We start from the raw sequence: 17,413 nt of genomic DNA, 5'->3' as shown, positions 1-17,413 counted from the left end.
TAATGGCTTTGGCTTTTGGCATCGTAGTTCGCCAGATGTATTTTAGGCCAACCTGTTAGAGCTGTTTTAGGAATCACAGACACATTATCGATTTCCACCCATATCTGCTCAGAGGCACGAAGTCTGAGTATCAAGAACACCCAAATAATTACTATTGTACATGTGTATAGTAACCCCAAATAGTCGTCATGGATAAGACAAACAGCATACTCTCCGTTTTTAAATCCTGCAGACAGGTAAAAATTTTCCTAAGGAAATATTTCATTACCACGTCTTGACGAAGAGTTTCTATGATAAACGAATTTCATCCCATTATAAAAATTAAATCGGTAAAATCAGTAAAATCCATTAAATTTTGTAATTGCTGACTGCAGTTCGTATTGTTAGCCGGAACAGACTGCCACTGTCCTATTTATTTGTGCCACAAAGCAGTTATGCGGTCCAAATTAATGGGACAGCTGTGAGCTATTGAGATCTCAACCTCATTTCTCAAGGCGGATCAAGGTGTTTACGTTGTGATGTCTATAGACCTCAGTAGCCATACCGGGTCGTTACTGAGCTCATTGATCCGATCCAATTGGACAATAGAAATATTAGCAAAAACTATAAATCAATATCTTTCACAGGTCCACTAGCAACCGAATCAATATCGCTTTCATCGTCTTCGATGCCTTTACCGGTCGTCTTCAAGAGCATGAGGGTCACAGACAAGCCCAGACGCCAGAAGCCAGGAAAGTCTGACTCTCCCATGTTGAATTACATCTTCGACTCTTACGCGACCAGTAACAAGCATTTTCACGACAAGTAAGTAACCACATTCTACCACTATAGAACCATGAAAGTATTCAATGAATTACAAAACGAGATAATAAGTTTTGAAGTCGTCGTGGCCTAAAGGATAAGCCGTCCGGTGCATTCGTATCTAGCGATGCACCGGTGTTCGAATCCCGCAGGCGGGTACCAATTTTCCCAATGAAATACGTTGTCCTTAACAAATGTTCACGATTGACTTCCACGGTGAAGGAATAACACCGTGTAATAAAAATCAAACCCGCAAAATTATAATTTGCGTAATTACTGGTGGTAGGACCTCATGTGAGTCCCCACGGGTAGGTACCACCGCCCTGCCTATTTCTGCCGTGAAGCAGTAATGCGTTTCGGCTTGAAGGGTTGGCCAGCCGTTGTAACTATACTTACCTTAGAACTTATATCTCAAGGTGGGTGGAGCATTTACGTTGTAGATGTCTATGGGCTCCGGTAACCATTTAACACCAGGTGGGTTGTGAGCTCGTCTTCCCATCTAAGCAATAAAAATAAAATAATAAAAATGGCTGTGTATGTTGCAATAGCCTCATTGAAAGTATTAAAACAAATAAAAACGTGCTTTATATTCATGAATGAACCGGCGTATATAAAGCTTTATGAGAGAAATAAAAAGTAAATAATGCTAATTCAAAGTACACTAGAAAGAAACGCTTCGCTACTTTGATCGCGCTCTTGGGAAAAATGATTGGATATCTTGCGAGGAGCTACGATCATTCATATTATGATTTAAATCTAGACGCCAATCCAGAACTTATGACCCATATAATATAATATGACTATATTTAAAGACGGTAGACTAGAAACGTTGCTTTAAAATTTTCATCCATCGCCCATTGTAGTTTATTTTATTGTGCATAATACATATATTATTATTATAATATAAAGGATCACTTTCAAGATAAGATTCGGTTAAGCAATTGAATTAAAGAAGATTTTTAAATGATGCAATTTCAACCTCGTAGTTCTAAAATCGAGAATTTAGTTAGTTAATAATGAAATTAATATCAATGGTATTTATTGTTCTTTGTAGATTAATTAATTAGATTTATCTGTCATTAATCCATTTTTTTAGTGACGGAATCGGACAGTATCGCGTTATAGTAGCACTCGCGTTGTAGTAGGCCTCGCGTTGTAGTAGGCCTCACGTTGTAGTGTGCCTCGCATTGTAGTAGGCCTCGTGTTGTAGTGGGCCTCGCGTTGTAGTAGTCCTCGCGTTGTAGTAGATCTCGCGTTGCAGTAGGCCTCGCGTTGTAGTAGATCTCGCGTTGCAGTAGGCCTCGCGTTGTAGTAGTCCTCGCGTTGTAGTAGATCTCGTGTTGTAGTGGGCCTCGAGTTGTAATAAATCTTGCGTTGTAGTAAGTCTCGCGTTGTAGTAGGTCTCGCGTTGTACTGGGCCTCGCGTTGTCTATGAATAAATAACACAGGACTCAAAACGAAAACTATGCTTTATTTGTTTATACGTTGCAATACTCCAAGTACTTAATGGAGTTCTTAAATTGAACGAGGGACTTCTTTTCTCGATTGCATTTTATCTAACATTAAGCAGTCTCTTTTATTACTTTGTTCACGAAATCTGAACTGACACAGTTTTAAGTCGCGATATTTTACGATACAGTCTCAAGGGATGTTGTTACGCGAACGCTGTAAAGTTTTCACAGAAATGTAGACTGTATAAGTATATAAATAAGGCTCTAGAGGGATAAAGCGCTGCAAGGTCTTGACGAGTTCGAATAATTATTGTGTATTTTTTTATGATTTTTCTGCTGAACCAAATTGATGTCTATGCATAAAGCCTTAGATTTAGATTTAGGCCGATGACTATTATAGTCTTATAGTTTAAATTGATGTACAAAATAATGTGTAGGGAATTGTATTGCTTTTGATTTTTTTGTAACTTAAATTTCTAAATATCTCTTCTCTGTTCACTTTCTACATATATATGATTTTGATTCTGAAAACATATTTGATTATTGTTTTAGCAATTTTTTAAAAATATTATAATTTTGTATTGTACTATTTGTTTCCCAAATAAATAAATAAATAAAAGCTTACCTTATGGCTTCCTTTGTGATTTCCTTGTAGAAGGTTGTGTCAGTTGATTTTGATGATGATTAATGTTTTGCATTTGGTAAAAAAATCTATACCATATATTATTATATAAAATGATAAATCATTAAATTTATAATTGGAATTCCCTCCCTCCAAGCATACGAGCGTGCAAAACCATAGCAGCGTTCAAGAAATCTGTTAAAGAACACTTTTTTATTAATGTATTATATTGTATTTTTATTTTGTATCTTGTAATATGTATATATTATTATATGTAATGTTTACTGTATGCACTAGGTTTGTGTTCCTAATTTTTCTTTCCTTTTGCGGGCCTACTGGAAGAGAGTTCAACATGAAATAAGTAGTGCCCTTGTACTCTGTATCCATATTGTCGTGTCTTTTCTAACAGCTGTGTGTACAAAATATATTAAATAAATAAATATATTATAACAAAATTAAAGCAAGAAAATATCTGAATTTCGGCGTTAGGGGCTCAGCAATATAAAATAATATCAAGTCGTACGTATACACAAACGAATACATCATGTATTTTGATTTTTAATACACTTCTACTAGCATCATACGTGTATGTTAGTATGTATGTTTGCCCACTGAGTTTCTCGCCGGATCTTCTCAGTGAGTCGCGTTTCCGATCCGGTGGTAGATTCTGCGAAGCAATGCTCTTGCTAGGGCCAATGTTAGCAGCACTCCGGTTTGAGCCCCGTGAGCTCACCTGCACGTCAAGGAGAAGCTGAAATAGCCTCTCAAGACTATCAGCATGGGAAGGAAAAAAATGTATGTTAGTATCTATGTGTTAATATGTAACGGAATTTTTGAACCTGATTTTTTGACCCCATTCAAAACGCCGGATCAACTCTAAATTTGGCGTACTTATTAAGGACCGGTGAAAATTCAATATTTAAACTGTTCGGCTGGTTATTTACTTTCAGCAGTCATCATTCTCCTGGCCTTCTCTCAGTCTTCTCTCACCTGGGGTCGGTACAACATGTTTTCTCCTTCCATACTCCTGTATCATATACCATTTCTTTGCTCACTCCCCTCTTAGACATATCTTCTTTCACGCGATCCATCCATTTCTTCTTAGGTCTACCTCTTCCTCTATATCCTTCTACATTCACAGTTAACACTCTCTTGCCAACCTCATTTTCATTTCGTCTCATCACATGTCCATACCATCCCGAACGCGCCCTTCTCAACTTCTCTGTCACTTTCGGCAGTCAAAACAACAAATTCATTTGAGAGCCTCCTTTTTTTCACTTAGCAAACTGAAAACTGTTGTATTTACGTGGATGTGCATTAATGAATAACACAACTCTACAAATTTTCTTTCTTTGGTACACTAGGTTTTTCCGGTTAATTATTCACAAAAACGAAAATATAATATCTTTTTTGGTATAAAGTTTGCTTTTGTGATAGTTATAGTAATAATACTCATTTTTCATTTTACGTTTACTCGGTGCCACTAGATGGCACTCGAGTCATAAACAACGATCAGGTGTTTTGTACAAGCCCAGAAAAACTTAAAACGTCACGAAAGTGTAAATACGATGCTGATGCATTTTGTTTCTTATGCGGTCAATTTATTAAAGTTCAAAAGCAAACTGTTTCATGCCATGTATTTTTTTTTTCGTCTAGTTACGATCTAAAATATCGGAATTTTATGCTTTGCAATCAATGCTAAATTTGGTGTTGACCCGTGTAATTTATGATACATAATTATAATGCTACTTGAACTAAAAATGAAAAATAAATAATAGTTAAAAAAAATGTATAAAAAAACACGCTTTTATAGAAAATCAAACTAAAAGATAGAAAATAAATTGCGTTATTTATTTTAACGTGTAACATAACAATTGTGTTTAGTAATATAACCGTTCAAAATTAGATATTGTGATACGTCATCAGGGTATGCGATAAGAAGATAGATAATATAATTCAAACAATAATATAATTGTTTAGCTGTCGTCAAGTTTGTTACCCGATTTGAAGTAATGTTGCTCTCAAACGAGATGTTTTACGATCGCATTTTTAGAGGGAAGCTGAAAATAAAAATGCAGTAAAGAATCCAGTGAAAGAAGACATTAACAAACTGAACGAGATCGGGATTTAGTCAGAGTGCGTGCGACCTTTTTTTTTATTGCTTAGATGGGTGGACGAGCTCACAGCCCACCTGGTGTTAAGTGGTTACTGGAGCCCATAGACATCTACAACGTAAATGCGCCACCCGCCTTGAGAAATAAGTTTTAAGTTCTCAGAGTATAGTTACAACGGCTGTCCCACCCTTCAAACCGAAACGCATTACTGCTTCACGGCAGAAATAGGCGGGGCGGTGGTGCCTACCCGTGCGGACTCACAAGAGGTCCTACCACCAGTAGAACACTTAAACATATTTTCTTGTATTTTAAAGTACTTAACTTCGAGTATCTGTAGCGGTAGCCATTATAGAACACACAAGATATTTGACAGATGCCTGAATCTCGATTACGAATTTTTCAAGATAAGCTTGCGTATATACATGTCCAAACAACAATATTCGGACCGACGGTCTAGCGAGCAATTTCACCCGCTCGGTGGAAGTTCTTCTTTTCGTTGTTCCCGCAATATTTGATGCTTATAATAATACAAGGCTTTTGTTGAATCTGCTGATTTTTATTTACTTGTTGCGTAGACCAGAGGTTCCCAGACTTTGTCTCATAGTCCACTTTCAAATGTAGCTAGTTTCGGTTGACCCCATGTAGGTACATTTCTACCAAGCTCAAACCACAACAAAAAATTTTTTAATAAATAAATAAATAAATAATAAATAAATATTTACTAACAATCACGCCACGTTAACTGGTCCCGTGATAAGTTCGCAAAGAACTTGTGTTACAGGTACCAGATAACGGATATAAATGTAAGATTTTTATTATACACATACATATATTTTAATATACATCCATAAACCTGGAAAAGACATTTATATTTATCATACAAATATCTTCCCTTGGCGGGATTCGAACCCGCAACCCCCTTGTGTAGTGACCATGTCACTTACCACTACACCAGACGGCCGTTTAATGTGAGGGATGTACATAATGGATTGACAAAAAATAATAATCGTCGATCCCCGCTTACGAATTGTGGACCCTCATTTTTTTGTCGCTAACGTAGACCCGCATAGAGTCTCTCAAAGTGATCTACATGGACCACTTTGGGAACTAAAGGCATAGACAATGACGAACTTGCTCGTTTAGCGTTAAGTTTTTATCAAAGGCTACAGTACATATATCACAACGTAAATACTGCTATCCACCTTGAGACATTCAATTGAAGTCTCAATTACATTGAATGATCCCACATTTATAATCAAACGGAAAGTTGAAGTCGTCGTGGCCTGAAGGATAAGACGTCCGATGCATTCGTATCTATCGATGCAGCGGTGTTCGAATCCCGCAGATTGGTATCAATTTTTGTAATGAAATACTTACTTAACGAATATTCAAAGAAGTACGATTTCTAAGGTTTTTTAAAAAAGTTCCTATTTAAATTGACATCCGTGTTGGCGTTTTCAAATGCGTAAAAAGAAAATTATAAATAAATAGGTATTATCAATAAATGACTGACTCGATTGTGATGAAACATTTTTAATTCTGAACATGCCTAAATACAAAAAAAATAACGGAAAATTAGAGAAAGTTTAAATTCATGAAATCATTACTGTTTTGGCCTCAAAATTGAAAACGACACGAACGCACAAATAATTTAAGAGCCATCAATGCGTACAACAAAGCGAGACGTTAAGCAATTCATTAGCAGTACACATTTTAACGCCGCCAGTAATTTCTGGCAATGCCGACTGCGGCATCTCATTTGCCGGTCTAATGAAGATCCTTTTCAGGCCTAGCTGAAAGGGCTTCGTGACACCGGAACGAACATTTTCAATTACGATCATTCAGATAATTCCAGTTTGGTTATAGATTGATAAAGCATATGGATAGTCTGCAGCTATTTAAAAAAAGTATCTTTAAAAATTAAAGTTAAAAATAAATTCAAATTCAAATTCAAATATTATTTAAAACTAGCTGACCCGGCAGACTTCGTAGTGCCTTAATCGATAAATAAAAAAAGCTAAGCTTTTGTGTAAAATAAACTTAAAACAAACAAAAGGAATCCGTCCGACGGGGGACACATCAAAGGGAAAACAAAATTATTATTTTTATTTAATTCCGAGCATTTTCATATTTACCTACATTTAAAACCTTGTCTGGACTTCCACAAATAATTCAAGACCAAAATTAGCCAAATCGGTCCAGCCGTTTTCGAGTTTTGGGGAGACTAACGAACTGCAATTCATTTTTATATATATAGAGATAGATTTATTTATTTTATTTAATTTATTTGTAAAAACATTTTGATATTCGTTAAATGTAACTAATGCCGGTTCTTGTTGTAAAATTGTAAGTAGTTACGTGGGCCGATATAGTAACATCTCAATTCTCTATTGCAATTATGCTTGCCTCACTGGGCAAACATAATTCTATGAATTTTCAATGAATTGTATCATGATGTATTCAAAATTTATGAACCGACCCGCTCGCAATACCGGCTGATGTTGCTTTTTGATATTGTACATATAAGCTTAAAAAAATAGTTGGTTCTGACATAAATTTTCGTATCAAATAGATCAAAGAAGCATGAAATAATCTTAAAGAGAAAAATAGCTCTTGTTATATTATTCTTTTATATTTTTGAGAGTACAGTATGTCTTCTCAAAACCGATGGTAAGCAGCTTTGGGAATATCCATGATTTAATCCTCCAAAGTAAAAGTTCCCCGAAAAGGTTTTAGAACGAACAAAAACAACTACTGAGGTAAACAAGCAAAAATAGCGCACTGAAAATCCTTCTCGATATTCGATCGGGTTAAATCATATTTTATAAAGACTAGAGGTCCCGCAGTGGTCGAAATTCGACTATAATTAATTTGGAGTTGTAAGTTTGTATACTATTATGATTGTATTTTATACTTCTATAATCACAAATTTCGCCAAGACTACACTATAAAAATATTAACAAAGACAAACAATATTTAATCTATTCTCAATTTGACAACAGACGTCAAGAACAAAAGTTTGACAATAAATAGTATGCATGCGTGTGTGCGTCAAATACACGGTATGTAGTGTGTGTAATGTTTTCTTTATTGATTTAATGTATCTTTTATACATTATTTAAAAAAAAATATTAGCATTGTGCACTTCTTCTCTATATTCTCTATAAGTGTGGAAAATTTCATACTCCTCCGTCCGCGCAATTTTCGTAAAAAGGGATACAAAGTTTTTGCTTCACGTATTAATATATAGATTTGCGAGGTGCTGAGCTCACTTTGACTCACACTCTATGATATTGTTTTGCATTCACACTTAAAACTTTAAAATAATTAACACTTTATTAAATAAATAAAATGTATTAAAACTAATTAGCCCTTAAGATAATTTCAAAAAGACTGGGTACTTCGGGAATTTCAGAGGTGATCACATGAAAAATTAGCTCAGAAACACTAAGCTCAGGAGTGATTCGGGAAAATTAGTTTTCCCATCCGTCTGAACTGTTGATCAAATCTGTAAACGAAGTATTTTCGAAATACGTCTTTAACCTACTAACACTATGGCTTATTTCGATTTCATTAAAGTCATATTTATAGAGGCATACATCAAAATTGACACAGAATTAGTTGCGGATGGTAATCTATTGAATTAGCATCAAGCATCATCATCAAAACTATGTATTTCTTTACCTTTTTGCCAAAAGTACAAAATCAATTGAGACCTTTATAATCCGTTGCTTAATTAATGTAATGCAAAAGCTTTTTGGGATTTATAGAATTAAACCTTGCCGAACGATACCAGGTGCGAGTTTGTGCACCAACACTAGAGATAGAAACTACAAGCTTAGTAATTGGTTAGTGAACTCCGTTATGACTCCGAAGAAAACAATTTCGGCCAACATAAATCAACAAATCAATCAAAATCAAAATAATCAACAAAATTTGAACAGAAATAAAAACAGCTCAATGAAAATATTATCAATACTGTCCCAGTCAATTCATATGTGAAGGATAATTAAAAAATTGCTAGTCACATATTGATTGAATTTGAAACGGAACTACTGGACGAGAAGCACTGGATGAGAAGCACTGAATTTCAAATAAACAAAGAAACATCAAAGTCCAATTCACCGAGAAAATACTTTTGAAAAATACAGTCCTAGTGATAACGTTTTCTGTCTGTAAAAAATGTTACTTGCTTTAGAATTGAAATATAGTCGCATCACTTGATACACTAAGCGTCTACACCTTCAGCGTATAGGTAACTTTAATTCTTCAAACAGAATTACGTATACGAACAATGTTGATTTACTAATGCATTACACCTTCATGTAACAAACGAGCATTTAATTTGTATCCTTGGCACGTCGGTACAACTTGCCCGTTTGAATAAAACCGGCTCTGGTACGGTCACATTTTCTTTTGTGAAATAAAAGCAAGCGGCATGTGTTTTTATTTGCAGAATTTCCTGAATGTAAATTATACCACGAATATCATGAGACCTGAATAAAAATTCTGTTAGTTTTTGTTGAATAAAGTAATGTTTTTGCGAAAGAATTTTGAACATTTTCGGGTTTTTCTTGGTCTGATGGTTGTGATTTATTCGTTTCATATGAAAAAGCAGAGGTAGCTATTACTTTTTTGACAGTAGATATAATATTAGATAAGCCTCCGGCCGGGCTTGTTCGATTACTTAAGCCTAGGGTTTTGTTATCACTATGTGATAATGGATGTTTGTCGCAGAGATATGTATGAAGATTTTATTTACCCACATTCTACCACCAGCAAATTTCGGACTTTTTCTGGTGGTAGGACCTCTTGTGAGTTCGCGCGGGTAGGTACCACCACCCTGCCTATTTCTGCGATGAAGCAGTAATGCGTTTCGGTTTGTAGGGTGGGGCAGCCGTTGTAACTATACTGAGACCTTAGAACTTATATCTCAAGGAGGGTGGCGCATTTACGTTGTAGATGTCTATGGGCTCCAGTAATCACTTAACATCAGGTGGGCTGTGAGATCGTCCACCCATCTAAGATATAAAAAAAAAACTTCCGATTTTAGTGCCCTGGTATATATAATATTCAGGGTACAGAGCTGCCCATTAGTGAATGTTTTAGTCGCTTCTAATGACACCCACGGAAAGAGATTACAGGATATTTCCGAGGATATTAGACCTACACAGCTAAGTGTTTGGGTTTATTTGCAAATAGCGTATAAGCGTCACGTAGGTAGTACAGTGTCTGCGCTTGTATGATTGCTTCGTGGCAGAAATTAACTAGATGGTAGTAGTACATAATACGCTCTACCACTACTAATTACATAGCGTTTGGATTTTTTCGAGGTTTAATAATTACTAATTTTTATACAATAGTTTAAATTTTAATTCAATAAAATTATTAAAAAAAAATGCAATAATCTGAAGCGTCTTTCGGACAACAAAGAAACACATTGGTAATTACAGCGTATTTATAAATTAAATTAAAAAAAAAAAACTACATGATTGCGAACCCTGCATGGAAAATAACTAATAACATAAATCTGAAGAGCTTTTAAAGAAATTTATTCCCTCGACCTAAAACTTTAAGGCAAATCTTGCCGGTCAAAATGTATCGCAAGCTCCGAACGTTAGTATATACGATGTGATTAAGCATCGCAATTCCCTTAGTGAATTATGAGTTCTGATTATTACTTTCAGTTCATTATTTATTCATTCTGCGAACTCGGTTAAGACAAGAAAAGCTATGCTAATATTTAAACATGCTGACATATAACACGTATGTACGTATAAGTATTTTACAAACATATTTGTCACCAGTTTCGGACCTTGGAAAATATTTCTGGATTGGGATTAAGTGAAAAAACGTCCTTTTGTAGCTGTCTCAGCAACGCATAGTATCACAGTATAAATTTCGCCATCAATCTTAAGAAATATAATAAAACTATGCAATTAACATAAAATCGAAGCTGTTCTAGAAAACGTACCGGTAAAATTGGATGTTAAACTTATATGAGAAGAAGAGAAGAAGCAGAGAATCATCAGTGATCATCATCAATCAGCTGAAGGTAGCTGTTGCCGAAAACGTTATTAAACGCATCATCATATCAATGAACATGGTTTTGTCTCTCAACTCGAATATAATTCATCGGATTGAGCTCTAATAATTTTTTCACAACAAAAAAGTTTAACCATAAATACTGGTGGTAGGACCTCTTGTGAGTCCGCATTGATAGGTACCACCGCCCCGCCTATTTCTGCCGTGAAGCAGTAATGCGTTTCGTTTTGAAGGGTGGGACAGCCGTTGTAGCTAAACTTGAGACCTTAGAACTTATATCTCAAGGTAGGTGGCGCATTGACGTTGTAGATGTCTATGGGCTCCAGTAACCACTTAACACCAGGTGGGCTGTGAGCTCGTCCATCCATCTAAAGAACAAAAAAAAAACCTTAGTTTATGTCTCTTTGAACATACATCATAAGCGACTTGACTAGATTAACTAACTTAATAATATGTAATAGGTTTAAGTTTAAAAAAATGTGGCTAACGTCCTAAATCGTTTGAAAATCATTAATTTTGTACGTTTCAAGGATTTTAGTTCTATTATCGAACACGTCTGACCAAAAACTCGAATTTTAAAACGAAAATATTCTATAAAATTAATTAACCTAACCCAAACTAAAACTAGACGCTTACGTGCCCAATCTGGTACGTATTAATTGCGACTTAGTTATTTTACATTTAAAAATTTATGGACATTAGTCACGTTTCTATTAATATTAACAAGAATATATTACACATCAGGTTTGAGCCCCGTGAGTTCACCTACTAATTCGGCAAATCTAGTATAACCCCCCGAAGTTACTAGAATAGGTAGGAAAAAAAAAACAATTACAATTTTATTAGCTTAGTCATTATGGCGAGCCTTAGAGGTGGCTTATGTCCGGCAGTGGACGTCTGTGGGCTGAATGAGAAAGCACTAATCATGAATCAAGCATAATTCATTACCTAAGGCACCCTGGAGTCCATCAAGAGCTTCTACGTCATAACATTCTTTCTATTTCTACTTGTAAGCCGCAAAATAATCGATGGTTTTCATGCAAACCCAACTGAAACATTTATGATTAGATATTTATGATTTGATATGATTTTTTACTGGTGGTAGGACCTCATGTGAATCCGCACGGGTAGGTACCACCACCCCGCCTATTTCTGCCGTGAAGCAGTAATGCGTTTCGGCTTGAAGGGTGGGGCAGCCGTTGTAGCTATACTGAGACCTTAGAACTTATATCTCAAGGTGGGTGGCGCATTTGCGTTGTAAATGTCTATGGGTTCCAGTAACCACTTAACACCAGGAGGGCTGTGAGCTCGTCCATCCATCTAAGCAATAAAAAAATAATAATGAAAAAGCACTAAACATGAATCATGCAGAATTTATCACCTAAGGCATCTCAGAATTCCATCAAGAGCTTCTACGTCATAACATTCTTTCTCTTTCTACCGATCCGAACCCAGCGCCCTCGTGGCAGCCTAGGGCTCCGGAAACCAGCACGAGGTGCGCGCCGAACATGTGCCGTGATTCGCGGCGCCGTATGTACTATTTTAACAAAATATCATGCAATCACTCACCGGAACCGATGACTTCGTCTTCTCACGCCGTATCACTCAGGGAGAAGGGTATAGGGCAGGAATGGATAAGGATTGGCGATGATACAATACTTTAGCGTAGACCGTCACATTTGCAGGTACCGTCCCGTTCGAGAAGCAAGACAAAGTGACAGATGTCAAATCGCGAAGGCACCGTCAAATCGCGACCCGTGTTGCCGTGGTAAAAATTCAAAAATTAACGGATTGGTTTCGAACACAACTTGTAAGCCGCAAAATAATAATCGATGGTTTTCATGCAAACCCAACTGAAACGCGTGGTTTACGATTATACGAGCTTTGAAATTCAGCTTCCACGATGACAGGAAATTAAAAGTATCAATCAAGTTGTTGCGGGCTTTATACGTAAAAAAAGCAGAATTACTGTTAGCAAAATTGGAAATTGCGTGCCGACGAAACGCTCATCGTAAATCACTTTACGCAATTATCGCGATTTTTTTTTTCGAAAAACTTATTGCCATATTTTGGTTAGCCCAAAGCAAATGTATTATGTCTCGATTATTGAATTATATGTGTGTTTCAGCTCAAGAATGTTTGTAATAATAAAATGCAAATCATAAAACAAAAAACGGATATTGTCTCCTTTACCCACTTTTTTTATTACCTACTCAAATTTATTGTACATTGTAATAGCTACCAATTAGTAAAAATTGCATTTTTATGACTCAAACATAACATTTCTTACTGTTTTTTTTTAAATCCCTACTTACGCTGATAGCCTTGAGAGGCTATTTAAGCTTCTCCTTGACGTGTAGTTGAGCTCACGAGACTCTAACCGAGAGTGTTTCTAACACTGGCCCTAGCAAGAGCAGTGCGTCGCAGAATCTACCACCGGATCGGAAACGCGAACCACTGAGAAGATCCGGCGAGAAACTCAGAGGGCTGTGTCTATGGGTTAATTTACTCGTCGAGCCTTTCGTCGCAAGCGATGGTTTCGGCAAGGACGGTGACCGGTGCTTGAGGTACCTAAAAGCACCATTAATGGATCGGGAGGATCCGTAATGACGTGTTTAAGGCGACGTCGACTGTTTACCATTCGATCCACAGGATCGGGTATGCTATGGCATGTTGCGATGGATATACAATTGGACATATAACCCAAGAAGATTTGACGTTAGTGGAGCGGCCGGTAGTTAAAACTCATGCTAAATCCTAATGCAGCATCATTCTGGACAGACCCCCCATAATGTGAAATAAGAACATAAAGAAGAAGCAGAAGCTTGGACCAGCTCACAGCCCACTCGATGTATAACGCTTGCTGAAGTCTGAATGCTAAAATCCACCAATTACAAGTCTCATAACTCAAGTCTCTAAGTAACTACGCTAATTTAGGTATTTTACGTGTTTAATTATTCTGTTATGATGTTATTCCTCTAACATGAAAGTCGTTTGTGAATATTATATTAAAATCGAATTGACGGAAGTAAATTATTGGCCCCTGTCTGATTTTAATTGCAGTCGCATCGCTTAGGCCGCGAGAGCTACACATATTGGCTGTTTATTCTGAAATAAACAATACAGAAACAACTCGAGTATTTTGGTTTTATTGTTTTTTATAACTTATTCGAAGAACAATATTTCATGAACAAGAGAATAGTAAAGAAGGAAATACAAAAACAGAATGTTTGTGGACAAATATTTAGGTAACTTCCAATAAGATGAACTTCGGAGATAGGATAATATTCGCTCAGCTACGTATACCGGAAGCTTATTTTTAGATACGGACTTCACGTTAAATTTAATAACGAATGCTTCAAATCTAATAAACTGGTTCACCGAATATCTAGCCGCATCTTCTCAGCGGTTTGCGATTTTGGTCCGGTAGTAGATGCATATGCGCATACAAAAAAAGGGAAAAACAAAACCTGCTATTTGTTTGAATAAGGACCCTAATAATGCTAAAGACACGCTTTGATTCGCATAATTAAGATTTCCAGAAATGATTAATAATTGCAAAGAAATATATTCGTAATATGCCGCGACTAAAGTACCCATGCATTGCTGATGCCAATGGGTGGGTCTTAAATATGTTTTTTGACCTTGTATGCAGACGAGCATACGGCCTACCTGATGGTCAGAGGTTACCGTGTAGCCAAACAAACCTGTTCATGAGAAGAACATTTGCCCAATGTGAGAATCGAACCCACGACCTCCGGCGTAGTAGTCAAGGGCGCTAACTATTGCACCACCGACTCAATAGCTAATAAAAGTACATAAAAAATCATAAATTTTTGAATAATTTGTAAAAAAAATCAGTTTAACGTATAAGAGGCTATGATTGACCTGTTTCGATGTTAAAGCCATCAAAAATCAGAGATGAAGGATATTAGCAGTTGTCAATCCAAAGGCACTTTCGATTTGGCCGTTAAGTCTTGGCGTCACGTCGCAGTTTTGACTTCGGTAATCTCTGAACTGCAATGTGGACTGTGAGTTATAACAATATACCTTTGTTACAGGTTCAGACCGCCATCATTTGATGACGTCACGTCCGAAGATACTATAATCGATGCCGACACAGGCTCAACAGTTGTCTTCGACTGTCGCGTAACTGCTTTAAGGGACAAAACGGTAATGGATGTTGTTTGCGAAGCTTACTTTAATATCTTCCCATCTCTCCGCGGGTCCTTATTTTTTATTTTCAATCGTACTGGGATATAGAGCGTCGTTTGAGTTTGCACGGGTAGGTATTACCACCCTGCTTATATCTGCCGTAATGCATTTCGGCTTGAAGGGCGGGGCAGCCGTTGTACTGTAAAACCTAAGACTCAGAACTCATGTCTCAAGTTGGGCTGGCAGCGTTATGTAGTTGATGTCCACTGGCTCCAACGACCACTTAAAACACAAGGGTAGGTTAAAGGGTGTTGTTGCTGTAGAGAGTTCGTTTTGGATGAAAAATAATAATATTAAATGCTCTAGAAAAAAAAAACACTCTGTAGCTATAATACTAATGTAGGTATCAAAAAACAATATTGAAACACTTAAAATTCATCGCAGGTGTCCTGGATTCGTGTTGCGGATAATGAAAACTTGGAGCTGCTTACCGTAGACTTAGAAACACACACAGCTGACGCCAGGTAAAGTCATTGTTACGTCTCATGCAGAAAATACGCCAGAAAAATTGAATCTTTACGTAGTATACATTTTCTCTACGCTCACGTTTTTCTATATTTCTAACGATAGAAAACTTAGTTCTGTTTTGAGTATAACACTTAGTTTTCATATACGTTTGTAAGTTTACGTTCTTTTCAAACAAAAACGAAATAATTAATTAGTATACTCTAACACAGACGTAGATTATAGAGTATTTCATCCTCAAAGTGTATATAATATATAAAGGGGGAAAAAGATAGTTTCAAAGGCAAATAAACATATGGTACAAAGTGAAACAAAAATATCGGAAAACATTGTTCATTAAGCTTGTTGTTATTATATGTAGTAAGCTCACTATACATGTACACGGAATGGAAAGCCAAGCAATCGACACTAACCATCCCTCGAGGTTGTTGACCCCGCTCGTCAGTTAGTTACTCAATACATTGCGTGCTATGCAAAACATGTCACAATTTAAATCATATTAGGAGGCATACTACCGAGGTCCTTATTTCAAGAGCAATATGAACCTAAAATTCTTTTCGTGATTTTCGTGTGTTAGTTTTGTTAATTGTTCTGAATAACTTGAATAACAGTTTTTGGGGGTAGATGAAAATAAAGAAAAGCTTATTTTAAACTGTGATAGTTTTGGTATTGCAAATCTGATGTAAATGTGTTTATATTAATAAGACGCTAATCATATAACCTATCGGATAGCTGAGCTGCCTCCACGTAATGTGCGATAAGGGCAAGAAGTAGAAAAATATTGTGTAAGATCAAAGAAATTCAATGGAACTCTAACATGTTAACTACATCGTGAACATCATCATCTTTCAGCCCTTTGGTACCCACTGCTGGGTATAAGGCCTCCTCATTTCATGCCATAATGTTCGATCGGACGCCATTCTCATTTGGGCACTAGCAAGCATGGCGTTATAGACTTAACATCCTTCTCTTTAATTAGCACGTTAGTGAAATGACAAATTCAGTGGTTTTTTTTTAAAGAAGTAGAGAAACAAAAGATGCCATGTTAAACAGATTCGTTACATTTGTATGAAAATAGCTTCAAAGTTCACACAAACAACAAACAAACTGAAAAGCTCAACGGAAAGTTCGATCGTGTGAACGTAGCCTTACAAGCTCAAAGAGCGCTTTGTGTGTATTTTCTCGAGCAAGACCGATATATATGGCTAGAAAAGTTTAACACTGTTAGAAAAATTTTGCTGTGATTTATTTGAGGCGGGCTTTAGGAATAGAAAAACGTCAGGGGAGCTCACTAAGCTCAGTGAAGCTTTTCAACAAATAGGGTATTTTGTCATGATGTCATTTCATGGTATTAGGAGTCGCAGAAATGATGAGTAATCCGAGTCTCAACACAAGATCAAGATAATTTTTTTATACAAAGACAAGCTCGCTGGGCCTCTCGAATGAAATAGACAACGGGGCTCATAGTATGAATGATGTCACCCACCTTTTTCTTTTTTATTGACACATGATTTCTAAAGCTACGCTTCAAACAACAACACATAACAACAACTACAACTTATCCATTAGGTTATGATGGCTTCAAAGCCAAACATGAGGGGTAAGTCTGCGTTTATTGAAGAATTACAAAACGCCTGTCCTTCTAATCCATCATATTCATCAAATTGCTATACCCGATACCAGTACCAGTACCAGATACA

At 36.4% G+C, this 17,413-nt stretch overlaps 1 protein-coding gene across 2 annotated transcripts in view; it reads left to right on the top strand.

The window, feature by feature from the left end:
- LOC101735568 (hemicentin-1) overlaps positions 1-17,413 on the top strand; it is a 72,738-nt gene that overhangs the window by 37,198 nt on the left and 18,127 nt on the right. For both annotated transcript variants that reach the window (XM_062669442.1, XM_062669443.1), the window contains exons 3-5: positions 627-804; positions 15,095-15,206; positions 15,633-15,712. In XM_062669442.1, coding sequence (XP_062525426.1) covers positions 627-804; positions 15,095-15,206; positions 15,633-15,712 — 370 coding nt within the window. The remainder of the gene's footprint in view (positions 1-626; positions 805-15,094; positions 15,207-15,632; positions 15,713-17,413) is intronic.

The sequence above is a fragment of the Bombyx mori genome, chromosome 7 (assembly GCF_030269925.1).
Source record: "Bombyx mori chromosome 7, ASM3026992v2".
NCBI classification, from domain to species: Eukaryota; Metazoa; Arthropoda; class Insecta; order Lepidoptera; family Bombycidae; genus Bombyx; species Bombyx mori.
This window is presented reverse-complemented; position numbering and strand designations above follow the sequence as displayed.